This window comes from Dissoconium aciculare (assembly GCF_010015565.1).
Source record: "Dissoconium aciculare CBS 342.82 unplaced genomic scaffold K489scaffold_12, whole genome shotgun sequence".
NCBI lineage: Eukaryota > Fungi > Ascomycota > Dothideomycetes > Mycosphaerellales > Dissoconiaceae > Dissoconium > Dissoconium aciculare.
This window is the reverse complement of record NW_022984962.1, coordinates 261,060-277,180: the sequence shown is the minus strand read 5'-3', so window position 1 is coordinate 277,180 and position 16,121 is coordinate 261,060. Positions and strand designations below refer to the sequence as shown.

Below are 16,121 nucleotides of genomic sequence, written 5' to 3'. Positions count from 1 at the left end.
CAGTATCCGCCGCCCGGCTCTAGAAATTTGATGCTCGCGTGGCGGGCGCAAATTGACGGCAGTGGCTATCCCACTCCCGTCGACTTCCGCTTTCACGGCTCCATGGCAACTTCAACCGACCAGTCCACATGGCACATACATATCTCCTTTGTGCTCTGTTGTGTTGCCAACAATGAAAGCTCCAAGCATGGGTGAGAGGACAAAATGAACAGTAGCCAGATACTGTATGCGAACAACTGTGCAGCGGTATCAGGAAATCATATGGCTGACTAATCTGCGAATTTCGCTCATTGTTACTATCGGCTATGATGATAAAAAAATCAGATCAAGCATACGACTCGTCGTCGGCTTCTTGCGACTCGAGAGGTGCTACCATCACGACTGGCCCTGCGCCTTCCGACTTCTCTATCACTTCCAGGCTTTTCTTGAGGTTCTGCGCGCCACTCAATGCCTTCACCACAATCGTCTCGTTCTTATCCCGGACCAGCCGGCGGAAAGCATGGACCAAAAAACCCGCGACGACTTGGACCGACCAATTGTCGGGAATCTGTTCTAACACCCTTGCTGCATCGAACCACCCTCCAAAGCGTTCGAGGAGCTCAGCCGTGCGCTCTAGGCGCGCGTCCTCCGATTCAATCGCGAAGAACTCGTTTAGCAGATAGTTGAACAGCCGAGACTGCTCGTCATGACTCGGTAATGCCGAGGGCGTCGATGCTGCAGCAGAGGCAGACTGCAGGTGAAATATGCTCGAGCCGCCAAGCAGGCAGTAGCGAATTGCCGTGTCGTAATCCGCAAGACCGTGAGTCAATAGGTACAAGGCAGTCTCGTGTCGACCTTCGCGACCATTGAGGATGATCATCTCAGGCACTAGCTCGTTCTTGTAAGGCTCGAGGCGGCTGCCGAGCGCTTGCGCGTCGTATTGCGAGGATGGACCGTGGGTGCCGCCAATGAGTTGCAAAAGCCTCAATCTATTGCGCCACCATTCGGCATCGACAGGGTTGTCGGCGACAAATTGTCGGTATGTAGGTTTTGGCGGCTCCAACGCTCTATATGTCGCGTATGAGTCTAATAGGAGGCCACGGACTGACTCGGAATCCTCGAGGGCGTTGAGGACAGTATCTAGATAAAAGGCGATTAAATCGTTAACGTATTGAATGTGATTCCGGTCAAAAACCAGGTGTTCCAGATAGTCCTTCACGGCATTGGGGGCATTTTTCTGGAGGATGGCAATCGCCTCGTTTGAATCGAACTTTATTTTGCTTTTGTCATCGGCGAAGACCTGGGCTCCAAGTCTCGGATCACGGCGAGCTAGCCAGGATCCGTATTCCTCGACGAGGGAGATATCTCTGATCTGCGCAATGTAGCGACGCACACGCAGCTCTCCATCGACAAGCTCGCCACCAACGTCGACTTCGCCCTCGATTATCCGCTTCCACGTCGCTAGGACATTAGCAGACATTTTGCGGCTTTGATAAAGACGACTCAGCATGTAGATGCGACCAAACTTCTCGAATAATTCAACGGCCCTGTCAAAGCATTCAACTCCGCGATCGACAACGTCGTTGAGCTCGGCGCGAATCGAGCCTGGGGCAGCGGGGCCAGATGAGCTGTGTCGATCAAGCAGGAGCAAGACATGCAGCAGCGCCGCGTCAACAGTGAGGAACACGTTTGCCTCGTCAGCGACACTCCCGAAACCCTTTTTCCTGCGCCAAGAGAACAGGTATCCCTTCATGATCATCAAGATGTTCTCGCCAAATAGGCCCCTGGGATCTTGATTCAGGCCGGCGACATCGAAGGAAGCTCGGAGCATATCAAGTGTGTCTCGAATACCTTGCGGCACCCATATACCATCTTTTCCCTGGGTTATTTCTTTCTGTAGTGGTGGCACCATCGTGAGAACGATGCGAGGGTCAAGCTCAGCAGCGCCCAAAGCATCTTCAGTCCGCTGTCGATCAAGCTCACTAGTGGTGATGTTGCCGGCGGTCTGCAGGATTAGTCGGCCAAATAACAAAAGAGCGGCTTTTTGACGAATATACGTGAGAGTGAGAAACTCCAGCTCATCACGAGGCTCTCGACCTCGCAAGATCTTGACAACATTTTGTATCGCTGAAACGTCCACGGACACCACGCCTTCGTCGTTCTTTTGTAGAGCGAGATCAAGCTGCCGGTTGAGCTGTACCACGACTGGGCAACGAACCACCCACGAAATCTGACGATTGGCAAAGAGCAGAATATTTGCGCGAAGTTTCTCGAATCTTGCAGCGAATTTGTCTTCCTCGGCGTTGCGTTTCCTGTCTTCTTCGGTGCTTTCTGTATGCTCTTTACCTATTCGAAGTCGGCGCAGTCGGAGCGCGGCGCCTATGCTGTCTCCTGACAATTGCGCGGGGCTTGTTACTTCTATGAGGCCGTAGTGACTGAGCGAGGGTTGCTCCTCGAAATCCTCCGCTGGACCAATGACAAGCCACTCTTTCGCAGTGTCGGTCTCGCTGGAATTAACGTTCCATTTCTGGATCTCAATGCATTTTTGCATGATCCCGGATTCCAACTTCTGCACAAGAGCAAGCAAGGTTCCCTCTCTGGACAAGTCGTCGAGTTTAGGGGTGGTCGCATCGGGACCATTACTGTCAAGTACAATGGAGAGTGGGTAGCTACTGAACTCCAGTGTGCCGCGGGGAACGAGGTCTCCATCGAGATTAACAAACATTCCTACACCAGGTTCCTCTAGCCTCGTTCCCGTTGTTAGCAAGAACTCATTGGCGGTTGGTGATATGATGTTCGGTGGTAGTGGACGAGCAGGTCTCGTCCGCGCATCTGGAACTTGTTGTATCTCGGGCGCCTCGGGTAGCGGCTTGTCAACCTTCAATGGGCTTGGCTCACGAGATGATTTCGCAGGAGGTGGTAATGAAGTACGGGATGATGCGCGTGTAGGCCAATTCATCCCTAGATCTGGCCGAGATCTGTCACCGCTCCGAGGCTGGCCACCAAGACTGATATTTCGATCATGCCCGCGGCTCTGGCGTACCGGACTGGTCGCAGAGCTGACGCTGCGAGAAGCCGGTCTAGCTGGCGCAAGAGGTTGTGTGTCGGCTGAGGATGAAATCGCGAACAGCTCCTGCTTGCGCTGATTAACAACATCGAGCAGTGAATATGATTCTCCGTCTGCGACACAAGCTAGGTCTCCTCTTCTTTCGATTGCTGATATGCCGCCAAGTTCGATGTCCCGGATCTTTCGTGCCTGCTCGCCAATGTTGATCAGGCGCAACCGCGGCCTGAGGCACATGACGATCGCGGTACCGTCTGGTCGCTCCAGTGCATCCTGAGCAATGTTTCGATCCAATCCTCCCACCCAGAGACATCCCTGTTGTCGGATAATTTTGCCATCGATGCCTGGGCTTAATTCGGGCAGCGAATAGAATTGTAGAACTCCATTGCATAGAATGCAGACCTTTGCCTCGTGCGGAAGCAACAGGATTTGTTTCACGCCAATATCAGAAGGCGATGTGTGCGCTGAGGCAGGCTCAGGCTCAATGCGCGTAGCCAGGATATACGCAGGCTCGCCATCAGGTTCGGCCGGATCTGGTGGGATCTGGAAATAATGTAGAATCTCTCCAGAGGAAGACCCGATATACAAGTTGCCGTTCCATGAATCTACGCAAGTGATGTGCGCCGGGCTGCCATCCTCTTTCGGTGTCAACGGGACTTCATTGATCAGCGGGCGCAAGGTATAGGATCCAGGTAGGTCGCCTCGAGTGTGCGAGGTGAGGTCCATGGCCATGCCGACTTGCGCGTCATCTTGTGATCGCTGACAAATCAACTGGACTTCTTGTTGCTAGTGACATCAAAAATCTTACGTAGTAGTTGCGAAAGCGGCAAAACTGATCATCAAATGCAAAGAGGGATGGTGACTTGTGGATAGAGCGAATTCGAACATCACCTGGGCAGCTTCGCAACTTTAGTTGTCATCATCCCGCCAAACCGCAGGGAGCCCTCAGATAAGGTTGACTGCTGCGTGTCTAGCGGCATTGGTGCCAGCCGAATATTCCCTACCCTAAGCGCATTCTCCAGCTAATGAATATTCTCGGCAGGCCTAGGTAAATAGACACGAAACAGCTGCACCACCCGTCACCTCCGCGTCCGCCGCAACCAGGCGCATACTGTACAGTATTATCGGATCAAGTGTCCTGCCCATTGTTGAGACTCGAATCCTGAAAAGCAACATATTACGATCACGACTGACGACTTCACCCGACACCATCATGGCGGACGCCGACGAGCCCCTGCCGACCGTGCAAGCCAGCGATCCGACCAAATCCAATGGCCGCCCGTCAGAAGACGCAAAAGATGGCGCCCTGCCAACGCGAAACTCCTCAGAAGGAGACAACAAATTTCAGTCGGCAGTCACCGCATGGCGCAGTCTGAACCTTTCGAAACTCGTTCGCGATCTCGATCATACCGCCGAAGAAATGGTGGATCAACAGAAGGAGTCTCTCGTCCAGCGCAAGGACCTGGCACAGAAGACCAAAGACTTCCGCAAGCTCGACGATGCGAATAAGCTCGGACAGATCAAAGACTTGCTCAAAGCATACCAAAGCTATATCGATGTTGTCACAACGCACAACAAAAGCATCACTGCTGCGTTCATGCAAGCTTATTCGCCCTTGGCCGAAGCACCCGATCCATATCCGTTATTGGAGGCGTCGATCGATTCTCTGATCACTGCTGATGAAGTGGTGCCGAAACTGGAGTCGGAAAATGAGAGCCTGCGTGTGCAGATCAGCGCACTCAACGAGCAGCTCGAGGAAGCCGATCAACGCACAGAAGACGAGAGAAAGAAAAGAGAGGCACTTTCTGGTACTCAAGATGACCAAATTAAGCAAGTTGAACAGTCATGGCAATCTGTCTTGCGCGAGAAAGAGGACAACTGGACTGCGAAGGAGCGAGGACTCGAAAGTAAAATCGAGAACCAGGACCGCTTGCTGAAGGAGCTGAAGGCCAGCTATGAAGTCTCACAAAGATTAGAAATGTCAGGAGATTCAGGACAAAAATATGACAGGAATTCCGGCTCTGCTGCGGAACTTGAAATCATCAACTCAGAGTTGGAGCGGACAAGCCTCCGTTTGGTCGAGGTCGAAGCTCGTAACGAACAGCTTCGGATCGAGCTCGCACAATCGACCAGCCAATCCAGCGTTCGCCATACTGCTGTTGAGGATGATCCTGCGTATTTGCGCCTGCGGTCGGAGAACTCGTCGCTCCTGCGGAGACTCGACGCTGCTCGGTACGACAAGGACTCCGAGAAAACCGCCTTACAAAATAAGATTCGAGGATTCGAACGTGAAGCAGCAGCGCTTAAGACTGATCGCGAAACACTGGAAGCGAAAGTACAGAAGTGGAGTGACTATGAGGAAGTGAAACGTGAACTACAAATGCTCCGTGCCATCGAATTCACCAACGTTGAAAATGGAGATGCGGAAGAAAGCACCAACACCAGTGGCTCGGTAGATGGAGTTAAGGGTGAGACTCTGGAGCAGCTCCTCGCTGCTCGCAACAAGAAATTGAACAATGAGCTCACTGAGCTCCGAGTGGCACATGCTGATCTCCAGAGGAAGATGGAGCAATTGCAGGAGGATCTGTCAGGCACCAATATGGATCTTGAGAAAGCACAGATCCTCAATTCGACCCTGGAAAATGACATTCAGAAGACACAACAGGAAATCTCGAATGCTTTCGATACCATGTCTGTCGCCGGGACATACACATCGCGTTATCCGAAATCGGTGTATGGCAGTCGCCGGGGAGGCGCAACTTCTCCGACGTCCTCCATCATTGGCGGATATGAAGGTGCTGGGGCAAACAACACTCGAGTGCTTGAATCGTTACGTTCTGGCGAAGCCCCAAGCATTGGATCGGCCAGTATCTTACCTCTGGTCACCGCTCAACGTGATCGTTTCAAGAAGAAGATCAACGATCTCGAACAAGAGCTGCAAAAGCAGTACCAAACAGTGTCGTCGCTTCGTACCGAGGTCTCCTCACTCCAGCGCGACAATCTCAATCTGTACGAAAAGTCGCGTTACGTGGCGTCTTACAATCGCGGCAATACCGGCCCTTCAGCAGCCGGATCCGGATCTACCTACAGCGCCAATCCCAACCCCAGCTCTATCACGGTATCCTCGCCAGGTGGCAGCACTTCTGGTGCCCCGGCCCTCGATCGCTATCGGTCCACATACGAGAACAATCTGAACAGCCCCTTTGCAGCATTTCGTGGCCGCGAATCGGCTCGGGCTTTGAAGCGGATGGGCTGGCCGGAACGCGCAGTATTCCAGGCAACACGACTCTTGCTTGCGACACGGACTAGCAGAAATCTTTTTGCGGCGTACTGCATTGCCTTGCACATTCTAGTCTTGGTCATGCTCTTCGGCATGGGCCACACAACGCCTACCATGGTCAACAGGGTTGCGCCTTTTGTGCCCGATTCTGGCAGTGTTTCGGATGATCACTCGCCAACCTGGGACGAAGAGATCCATTCATGACCTGCCACTGACGCTCATCATGACCCGGGCCGTCCAGGTTAGGGTCCCAAACAGAAAATCTAGGCCGCCGACGTGTTGGGTGCGGCGTCCGCGCCACGAGAGAACTTCAGCAACGCTAGTTCACCGATCCACGCCACACTTAGCCAGCTGCCTGAGATATCGACCCCATCCAAAGGCTTGAAGTCACGCGTTGCTTGGACCATCGTCGTCGCCATGGCACGCTATAACTTCTGTGCCGCTATGATCGAACACTCGATCGAGATGCGATAGCTGGTCCGAAAGACCCTTTTGATTGTGCGGCGTAGGTGCTATGTTCCCATGGACCCGACATCGTCTCTCGTGTGCTCGCAGATATTTTGTTTGGCCCAGGACGAAAGCAATTATTCTCCCCAGTAAACGAGACAATTTTTTGATGAATCTCGCTTTCAGGCTTCCGATCAAGGGGACTCATCTGGTATGCCCAGGCCAGAGGAGCGCTAGGTCAGGCTGCCGCCTCAATCAAGCCGTGTGACCTGGCTAGGCAGCTGAACGAAGGGGCGCAGCGACTTGCAGTGTGCCGAAACAATCGCCCCAAAGCTCATATACACAGAGTCTGTAGCAATGCTACCTTCCTGACTTGGCGGTTGTGCGGCAAGCACGAATATGTTAATGTAGAATATGATATCTGGGCATCCGAGACGAGATACTTTGATTACATGCCGATGTACGACCAAATTTGAACCGCAACAGAGCGCTTTAATTTCCATTATCATCTCTTCCACGTCTCCAATCACTAGCAGATTCGTAAGCCGCATAATCGTACGCCTCCGCCGGCAATCACCGCATCACGATTGTACCAAACTCTCAGCATCTCGATGACGAACGCCTTGTCCAAACCACTCCAGGTATCGAGGCCCATCTCACGGACATGATCGAGATCAACCGTGATGGCATCCTCAGCGATCCCTTCTTCCGTCTCGTCGTCAGCCTCTTCGACCACAACCGTCATGGCCTTGAAGAGGTTCTCGGTGACGCGTCGGAAGTAAGCCAACACGACAGTCGCAGCAGCTCTTGAGAAATACAGATCACGATGGTTCCGTCGCGCGACCGCGTCGTCATCCTCATCATCATCGTCTCCGGCAGATTCCAGTATCCCGGCCACGTCTGGAAGATCGAGTAATAGTTGTTCATCGGCTTGAGCTTGTTCGTTTTCCCACGCGCTGGCTTCGCCTGCAGACGCCCACCACATGAAGCTTCTACATGCGAGTGCTGCCCAGGAGGATGGCTCCACCACGTCATTCTCGTCCTTCGATGGAGGTGGAGCAGCCTCTGCATCCTCTTCCGTTTCGTGGGGCTGTATCAATGGCTGCTCATCGTCATCGATGGGCTCTGCTCCCGGTTCGTCAGTGTATCCTTCTTGCGCGAGATCCCTTAGACGTTTGAGTTCATTCCGTAATTGTCTCCAACGGCGAAGGTCCCTTTGAGAGGCTTTGATGATTTCCCCATCTGATGTCTGCAGCGTGGGCCAGAGGCCTTTTGATCGTGAAGTTCCTGGGAGTTCTACCAGGAGGTCGTATAAGTCCTTCTTCTCGCTCAGAATGTCGTCGGTCGTGCATGCGATCCAGCCCGCTTTCTCGCCACTATTTGAACACAGAATCGGCATCTCCTGTATTCCGACACTAAACAAAGGCCGACATTGGAAGATGGGTTTAGCCGAAGGAGGGAGGGTTTCGTATAGGGATTGTGGAACATTCGATAAAACAGATGCATTGTACACAGCATTGCAATTCTTCTGGACTGGTGTGCTGCCCAGAAAGAGAATTCGTTTTCGTAGGAGCGCAGCACGATGTAAGGGAAATATTAGAGGTCCGAATGAATCGAGGAGCAGCGGTATCGACAGCGCTGGATGATCCGCGGGCCATAGTGCGTCAGTGTTCAAACTAGCAAACGTGCTCACGGAAGACGTGCGCTTCCTCTTTTTGTTATCTGAGGTGGGTGATGCTGGTATTGCAACTGAACTCGAAGCTGTCACGGCTGTCTCATCCGCCCTGTGCTTCTTCCAGAACAACTCAAGATGCCTTGTGTCTGCGGTGTCCTTGATGACTTCTTTGACCAAAACTCGTAGCTCTTCCGCATGCATCCATCCACGTCCCAATTGACCTTGACTCAATGGTACCAGCACTCCGACGGCGACAAAGGTTGCGTTGCGCTGCTTGGCATCGGCCTCGCCTTGTACGAAGACGCTAATTCCAGCATATTTCCCGTGGACAAAGTAGATGAGATCCTCTTTGACAGCATGAAGTCCGGAAGGAAGGCTCTTGAATTCGACGCCATCTAAGTCCACATCGGCGAGCGTTCGTTTGCGCGCGACGGTATAGCTATGCGCACGTGAGCAGGTGCCCAGGCTTTGTGTAGTTATCAGGTGTATATCTGCTCACCCAACTTTTTGGTCGAAAATCACAATGAAAACTGCTGCGACCGGAGGCGATCCATGTACGCGTTCCATTGGGCTGGGGAAATGTGAGTGTGAGAAGAGGACGGTGCGGGCAACTGTGGTGCGGAATGTTTGAAAGTGCACCCGGTTACTGGGAGCAATCAATGCCAATGATGACGATGGAGGAAGAGGTGGAGGCAGGCCATGCTTGAGTGTCTCGCGCCGAGCCGGCGTGGGCTTTACCCTGCTAGCTAAACAGCCCTACGAATTACTTTGCTTCTACTGCAGGAACCATTTGTCATTAATGCATTACTTTTCCTCATCCTGTCTACAGAATTGGTCCATTATGGTGTATCAACAATTTTACCTACCATTGCCAACTTGTGCTTTTTTATCCACAGGCATTGTGTGCGCCTGCGATAGGCCCTTCAAACTATGGGCTCATCTTCGGCTGAGCAGGAAGTTTCCAGAGAAAAGTTTACAGTACTATACTCACATTCACCCTCGAGCAGCAATCTGTTACACGCCGGATTCAATCCTTTGAGGCTGCCTATCAACGGGTGACCCTGCACACATACATGCTAGAAAGGACGCCTACCCGGGTACTCGTGATGGGACGCCTAATCTCTAGTGATCGATCGAGGTGAAGGATCCGGAGTCATGTCCTCCGGATTTGTAAGGTTTGCTAACAATACGCCAAATACTCCACTGGAAACACGAAATCCCAGCGCAGACTCCGCGTGAGATGGAGAGAATGGTATACGGTACAGTACAAAAAGTGGTGATAGACACCAATTAAAATTGACTCAGAAAGTACATGCGAGCCTTGCTTGTAATCGCAGGAACGAAACATCGCATGAACAACCACGCTGCCAAGCTTCAAATATTCATAAATCATCAATTTATCGTTAAGTTGATTGTCGAAAGATCTCGAATCGGGGGAACCATGGTTCAAATTGGTTGAATTTCGTGCTGTGATCGCGGGCATGATACAAAGATCTGAGCCGGAGATGTGTTGTGTCCCGTCGTTACAACACACCAATAAGAGAAGAATGTTTTATATCCCATGGAAAGAAATCAAAATGCCGGATCGATGAAGTCGACGTTGTTGAAGAGACTCAATACAACGTCGAGCATCGGTCCGCGGAGTTCTTGGGCGGACTGCGAATCTTCGTCAACGCCACCGAACATCTGTCGATCTAACGTATCCCGATCAATACGCATGGTTGACGAGGATGTAGGTTTCTCCATAGCGATTGTGCCGCTAGGCGAGTTTATACAATAGTCCTTGGTGGTATCTGTGCTGGAACATCGGGAATAAGCGGACGATGGTGGCATGAAGCAGCCCGAGTCGTGGCGAGTGACTAGCTCGGGTGATGATGAGCCTGATGAATCGCCTGAATTGCGCCTCTGAGAACGACCAGGTCGGTGGCGAGTACGTTTCCGGTTTGGACGGACGATCGGCTCGGATTCGTTGATGATTTGCTCACCATCGAATCTGATCCAGTGGCTTTCTGATTGGGGATGATAATAAGTGCTCATCGTGGAAGAAGAGTAGAGTAACGACAGTTATTGTACTAGTGATGATATGAAACGCAGTTTTCTCGCATTGTTGGCAATTCGAGTTTCAAAAAGAATTTGACGGATGTACGTCCGTCTGCATTAAATATCATCGTGATGAGGCCTCGTAGCGAATGTCCGTCACAAAGCGCGGTGTCCTTGTTGCGCTAAGTCCGACCGGTGAGTCAAACGATAAGAGAGAATCACAGCATACGGTCCGGCTTGTCACGGTTGGAGTCAGCGCCATCTATAGTAGATAGATTTCCTCTTTGAGTCTGGAGGCGTCAAGGTATGATGCCTTCACAGGCGTCCTCTCATACCGGTACCGGTGAAAATGTGGTGGAGGTGGGCGGCATATGACAGCCCTACCGCTGCATCCTGCGGCGATGCCTGCATGCAAGACCCCGGTGACTCATTCTGATTGGGCTAGAAACTCCACAATTGCACGTGGATGCCCGGTCCTGCAGGTGTCAGGCTTATTTTATAATCATGACGCATACGGTAACTACATGTGGGCAATTGAAGGATCGTGAGCTTCGAGATCTTGACACTTGTATTCCAAGGTTGTCTAGATTCTGGCTATTTCTTCATTGCATGAATAATTCCTTTACACAGGCAGCACTTCTTCCTCCTGGAAAACATTCGCCGCCATGCCACCAAATATCCCGAATGCGAAGATATTTGGGCTGATGATGACTCAGGTACACTCACTTTCACATTTGGCCACTTGACGCGTACGCGTACAGCCTGGGCACTACGTTGACATCCTGAAGGACAACCACTGGGCATCCATGCAAAATCCATGAATGGATGCGCCACTTCCAGGCAGCCGCAAATTCGCGCCCAGAGAATCCTTCAGCTGCGATTGCGATGCTGGCAGATTCCTCGCCTGACGGTCAGCATCTCGCCATGATGGTTACTGGGTTGAAGGGCGACGGTCGGCCTCGGCACGCGCCACAAGTCATCAGCGCTTCCTGACAGAGCTGTTTCTTGGAAACAGTCAGATTACCACGAGCGCGCTGTGGGCGCCCAAAACTCAGCATCGGCCTTCTGACGGCAATAGACGCCCGTGGGCCCCAATTTGTTACACGTGAGGACGGTAGAATTGATGGAAGCCAAAGCGACTGTCGTCCCCCAGGGGTTGGGCAGACTATAGTAATGACTTAGTGTTAGTCACCGATTACGCAGAGGCAAAGCTGCACATGAGTCGCGTCTGCTACAAGAGTGACTTACCCAGGTTGGTAGTACGATTTCCTGTCTAGGATGCGCAGTGTGTACTTCTGGAGGTCGGTGTAGGAAGAGAACTGCCACAGGAAATTCTTGTTGTCACAAGAATGCTAGCAACTTTTGGTCAGGGTCAACGTCAACAGTGTCATCTGAAAAAGAACGTACGGTCTCGCCTTCAAGACTCTGGTCGGCGCTGTGCTGCCATGTCCAGTGACAGTTCGTTGTGACATTTGGGGCCGGGTCCCAAACGGTGAAGCCGAAATTGAGTGAGCCTGCGCCTTGCTGCGTGTTGTCTATGGAATACAGCTTGGTGATCTCAAACTCAGGCACGTCGGATACGGAAGTCGGGACGCTCTTCTGGGAGCCAGCTAGTGCAGTCGTAGCGAGGGCCGCCAACATCGCCAAAGAAGTAGTCCTCATATTTTCGGACGATGAGATCGCAGTTGTTCCCGTTAGAAATGATAACAACTTTGCGCAATGAGAACGAATTGCAGATATGTGAATTTGATTGAGATTCCATGATTATGTATATTATAATTTGGAACAACAATGAGAGAAGGGCGTGCCCGACACATTTCGAAGAAATTCAATAATAACTCTGCGTGCATGAAGCCATGGACAAGCACCAAGGACAGGATCGCGCAGTCCAACAACGGCGGGGCTGTGATGAGAGCAGTCTGTGGGCTAACATAGTCCCTGTCCTTTACTTCAAAAGTGAGTACTACCTTTTCACAATGTAGACTTTTTGCCTTGCGACATTCGCTTGCCGGTCAAGAGTGGAACTCCTGGGCGAACGAGGTGAGGTGGGACGAACTACTGTGTCGTGTAACTGTACGCAACATATGTCTATTTGAAGCCGCGAGATTGTATTGGTTTGCGACATTTAATAAGTGGTTCGCAAGGCAGAGAGTGAGCAGCATAAGCCGCTCCACCGGCTTTCAGACGGATGAGCGACCAACCGAGGCAGGTATCTTGAGAATGTTTACAAGAAACAATCCATGGTTGCTTTCGAAAGTACGAAGAATGTACAGGCAGCCGAACCGCCATTCATACACAGACTCGTGCTGCGGATATGTCGGCCCGCCGATGCCAATTACTCGATTGTCATAATAATACTTCATGATGTTCCAGCCTGCCCAGGTGTTTAAAGAACGAAGAGGCCGCCCTGGAATAGCCTCACGCTCCGCCCTTTAAATCGCATGCATGCCTGATGAGGAGACAGTCCGCATCGGGCTAAGCACTATGACCCGCTCCCAAATTAGGCTACCGCAGCGTATATGGGCGCCTTGATCACCGTGCCTTCGTTCTGTCTGCAGTTGATATCACCGCCGAAGATGTCACATGAAATGACACCAGTGTCGACATGGGCATGGGCATATGTTCTCACACTGTCATATGGCGGCTCTCCCACTCTGCGGAAACGAAGGATGTGTCAGTAACACGAACGCGAAGAGGCGATGGGTAAGCATGGTAAAGGCGATGCTGCTGACTCACGATGGATCACGGAAGGAATGTGTCGCGCGCAACGTGAAGTTCTGGAAGTTGGTGTAGGACTCGAAATTCCATGTGAAGCCCTGGTCACAGGCGACCTGGTGTAAAGTGGTCAGTGAGACTGATCGCTGATGCTGTAACATGAAGCCATACAAAGGTATCACGAGGCTCCGAGCCGTGCGGCCATGAGCCGCTGCAGGTTCCGGTGGCGTCCGTGAGCGGGTCCGGGTCGTGGACGTTGAAGTTGATCGAAACGTTGCCTCGTGAGACGTCTTCGAGCTTCAAATTCGTGATTTCGTACGCCTTGCCGGTGAAAAGGACGGCACGCTTCAACGGGCTTGCTGAGACGGTCGCAGCGAGGGCCACGAGCGTAGCCAACATAGTAGTAGTCTTCATTATGCTGATTGGTGGTATTGACGTAATGATTTCTCAGTCGAAAGCTACTTTTGATCGTAAAAATGCTGGTAAGAAAGTCTGTGGCAGAGAAATATTTCTTTCAAGAAGCACGATGGGTTCATATACATTGTGCAGAAGGATCCGAAGTGACAATGATCAGCATGGATGCCGCAGATCAATGCCACCTACTGCAAGGCCATGACAGAGACAGCGTCGTATTCAAGTCACTCTGGGCCCTTTGGAGGTAAGCAGCACATGCCATGCTGACGGCTTTACAGGCTGAGCAAGGAATACACCAGGGACAGACGTTGGAAGCCAGTGCGCATGGGTGTGATGGATTTTATCAACGTACCAACAACATCTGCGCAGGTTGGCAAGTGCAAGGCAAAAGGATACAACATGCAAAGGTGTCGCATTCCCAAAGATCTTCAGGGCTGCCTGTGCACAGCCAAGCAGACTGGCTCAATGGTGCTGCGGGCATGCTCGGATCTCCGGCGATCATCCAGCTTGGCAGGGCTTCAGCGGCCGCCCTCGTTCGGTTCACGCTCCGTCATCTTGCGCAAGTTGGCGCTCATGTCTGCACACGTCGGACGCCCGAGCCTCGAGGCCGGTCGGATTTTGGTGTGTATGTGTTATGTGAAGTATCGAAAACGATCCGCGCTGCTTGGAACTCGTGTCTCGCGCATCCTTTGTCTGCAGCCTGTGCGGATGTCGGTTGATTTCTGTCTGAAGTGGCCCTAAGAGACAATTCGTACTGCAGGCGGTCTCAAGGTTTGGAAGCGCGTATGCCCCGGGCTGGATGAGTTGCTGCATACCCAAAGCGCTCAAGTGAAGGTGGGGTAAGAAGTCGCGCAGGGGTGGTGAAGATCTCCCTCTGTCTTCGAGCCCTGGAGGGCTTGAATGCGGCTACAGTATGACGGTGAAGAGGGAACATTGTCCCTTGGCGATAGAGGACCCAGGAATAGGGGAACACAAAATTCTTAGTACCCGTAATCCCCGTCTTGTTGGTAGAAACCCAGTACGATATTTCAACGCGAATGTCACATGCACACATGACCTTTGTCCGCCGGTTGTTCCAACATGCACTGCGTAAACCTTAGGGAAATTGACAGGCACCCGTGGACATTAATTGCACCGGATTTGGTCAAGTGTAGTGTTCTGGACAAGGATGAGATGGGGATCACACTGGCTGTCTGGACTGTGGGAAAAGATTGCGTCTATTATTAGACTTGAACAAAAATGAGTCTTCACCCGATGCAAGTAGATAATCTCCCTCACTGCTTCACTTCCCAGGTTATTATCGCACACATGTGAGCAATATACTTTTACCCTTGCCCGCCTACTGAGTTTTGAAAGCCCTTCAAATACATAAACTTCTCTGAGTCGTGCGCAAGAATCAAACCCAATCTTGGGACCTTGAGAGCATCGCAGAGACGCCTCCAGTATTGGTTGAGAGCCCGGCTGTATGCATCTGCCGGTACTTTAGCCAGCGTAAACAATATAAAGCCCCCGGGCCCCCTTGCGAGTCTTGTCTCACAAGCTTGGAAACAGCGCGGTAATTTGGGCAGGCATTGAATTGCATCATTCCTTCCAAGCCTCGGTCGAAAGGTGTGGGTGAAGATGGTGAAATTACAGTGCTTCTTAGGCTGCAGACCTGCTAGACATAATAAGATTGTTCACTTGTGAACGTTGGCGAAATGGTCTTGACGGAGCTACTCACGTCTTCGCTTCATCAGGGCTTATACCTACCCATCATGCGAACGCCTTGCGACATTTCATATACCCTTTAAGTATGTACCCATGGCACTGTAGGCACATCACTCTTTCGGGAAGATCAGATTGGAGGGGATCGGAGCTCAGCCGTGGAGGAAATGGCGTGCGGGACAGAGCCACCGACAACCTGCAGCCAGCAGCCAGTAGCATGGACCCTGAAAATGGGCTGCTCCCGAGCAAACCCACCGCGCGCACGCTGGACCTATTTGCCAGCAGAGAAAATAGACCACGATGAACATACCTGATATATATTATGCCTTCTGCATCTTGCTAAGAGCCTTTCAGGCGAAGAGATCTGGTGGTTCCACGCGACCGATCTCGATGTGCAATAGCATTATTAGAACTTCCACGCCGCGGTAGTCCACGGCCAACCCAGAAGAGACATTGCTGAGGGTTGTTCAGGCCCACAGTTGCCGCAGGCCTCCCAACTGTAGTCTCCTCCGGCGCCGCCGCCCGCCTAATGATGATAAAATAAGACGCGAGCAAGTAGCTCTATCACACATGCACATGCATATGCCCTGGGAAATGTTGCAAGTGATGTCCACTGGTAGATTACGATTATTTATTTCTATACCTAGGTAGTCATGGGCGTGATGGCACGTTGCGCCGCGGCGGGCCTATTTTGATAGAGGATCAATTTCACTCCGAGAGCCGCCGTAGGGACTCCTTCTCTCACCTCCTTCGAGTCTGTCCTCCCTCTCCTTGCCATCACAACATACCTACCTGGAGTACTG

General features: G+C 51.9%; 7 protein-coding genes across 7 annotated transcripts; 2 read left to right on the top strand and 5 right to left on the bottom strand.

Moving 5' to 3' along the window:
- Window positions 1-237: 237 nt before the first annotated feature.
- Window positions 238-3,937, bottom strand: K489DRAFT_383358 (TGF beta receptor associated protein). The gene has a single exon (XM_033605584.1). The coding sequence runs from the start codon at window positions 3,773-3,775 to the stop codon at window positions 326-328; it is 3,450 nt and encodes a 1,149-aa protein (XP_033456823.1). The 5' UTR covers window positions 3,776-3,937; the 3' UTR covers window positions 238-325.
- A 319-nt stretch (window positions 3,938-4,256) lies between these two features.
- K489DRAFT_325111 (uncharacterized protein) lies at window positions 4,257-6,527 on the top strand (the record flags this gene model as incomplete). Its single annotated transcript, XM_033601809.1, has 1 exon — window positions 4,257-6,527. One exon carries the CDS (start codon window positions 4,257-4,259, stop codon window positions 6,525-6,527), a length of 2,271 nt encoding a protein of 756 aa, XP_033456822.1.
- Window positions 6,528-6,947: 420 nt separating this feature from the next.
- Window positions 6,948-9,107, bottom strand: K489DRAFT_396179 (uncharacterized protein). The gene is made up of 2 exons (XM_033606868.1): window positions 8,945-9,107; window positions 6,948-8,884 (listed from the first exon to the last, which is right to left on the bottom strand). Exons 1-2 carry the CDS (start codon window positions 9,010-9,012, stop codon window positions 7,300-7,302), a joined length of 1,653 nt encoding a protein of 550 aa, XP_033456821.1. The 5' UTR covers window positions 9,013-9,107; the 3' UTR covers window positions 6,948-7,299.
- A 426-nt stretch (window positions 9,108-9,533) lies between these two features.
- K489DRAFT_383355 (uncharacterized protein) lies at window positions 9,534-10,786 on the bottom strand. Its single transcript, XM_033605583.1, has one exon. The coding sequence runs from the start codon at window positions 10,480-10,482 to the stop codon at window positions 10,018-10,020; it is 465 nt and encodes a 154-aa protein (XP_033456820.1). The 5' UTR covers window positions 10,483-10,786; the 3' UTR covers window positions 9,534-10,017.
- A 398-nt stretch (window positions 10,787-11,184) lies between these two features.
- K489DRAFT_403830 (uncharacterized protein) lies at window positions 11,185-12,220 on the bottom strand. Its single transcript, XM_033607099.1, has 3 exons — window positions 11,893-12,220; window positions 11,734-11,837; window positions 11,185-11,650 (listed from the first exon to the last, which is right to left on the bottom strand). Exons 1-3 carry the CDS (start codon window positions 12,145-12,147, stop codon window positions 11,506-11,508), a joined length of 504 nt encoding a protein of 167 aa, XP_033456819.1. The 5' UTR covers window positions 12,148-12,220; the 3' UTR covers window positions 11,185-11,505.
- Window positions 12,221-12,985: 765 nt separating this feature from the next.
- On the bottom strand, window positions 12,986-13,614 carry K489DRAFT_373022 (uncharacterized protein; the record flags this gene model as incomplete). Its single annotated transcript, XM_033603388.1, is given in 3 exon segments — window positions 12,986-13,139; window positions 13,222-13,352; window positions 13,372-13,614. The coding sequence occupies 3 exon segments, from the start codon at window positions 13,612-13,614 to the stop codon at window positions 12,986-12,988; spliced, it is 528 nt and encodes a 175-aa protein (XP_033456818.1).
- Window positions 13,615-13,744: 130 nt separating this feature from the next.
- On the top strand, window positions 13,745-14,386 carry K489DRAFT_58673 (uncharacterized protein). The gene has a single exon (XM_033608738.1). The coding sequence runs from the start codon at window positions 13,875-13,877 to the stop codon at window positions 14,331-14,333; it is 459 nt and encodes a 152-aa protein (XP_033456817.1). The 5' UTR covers window positions 13,745-13,874; the 3' UTR covers window positions 14,334-14,386.
- Window positions 14,387-16,121: the final 1,735 nt, after the last annotated feature.

Coding starts and splice junctions, on each gene's coding strand:
- K489DRAFT_383358 (XM_033605584.1), bottom strand. CDS start 3,775: ATGGCCATGGACCTCACCTCGCACACTCGAGGCGACCTACCTGGATCC.
- K489DRAFT_396179 (XM_033606868.1), bottom strand. CDS start 9,012: ATGGAACGCGTACATGGATCGCCTCCGGTCGCAGCAGTTTTCATTGTG. Junction 8,885..8,944: donor ATTTTCGACCAAAAAGTTGG/GTGAGCAGATAT, acceptor ACGTGCGCATAG/CTATACCGTCGCGCGCAAAC.
- K489DRAFT_383355 (XM_033605583.1), bottom strand. CDS start 10,482: ATGAGCACTTATTATCATCCCCAATCAGAAAGCCACTGGATCAGATTC.
- K489DRAFT_403830 (XM_033607099.1), bottom strand. CDS start 12,147: ATGAGGACTACTTCTTTGGCGATGTTGGCGGCCCTCGCTACGACTGCA. Junction 11,838..11,892: donor AGAGTCTTGAAGGCGAGACC/GTACGTTCTTTT, acceptor AAAAGTTGCTAG/CATTCTTGTGACAACAAGAA. Junction 11,651..11,733: donor AAATCGTACTACCAACCTGG/GTAAGTCACTCT, acceptor TCATTACTATAG/TCTGCCCAACCCCTGGGGGA.
- K489DRAFT_58673 (XM_033608738.1), top strand. CDS start 13,875: ATGCTGACGGCTTTACAGGCTGAGCAAGGAATACACCAGGGACAGACG.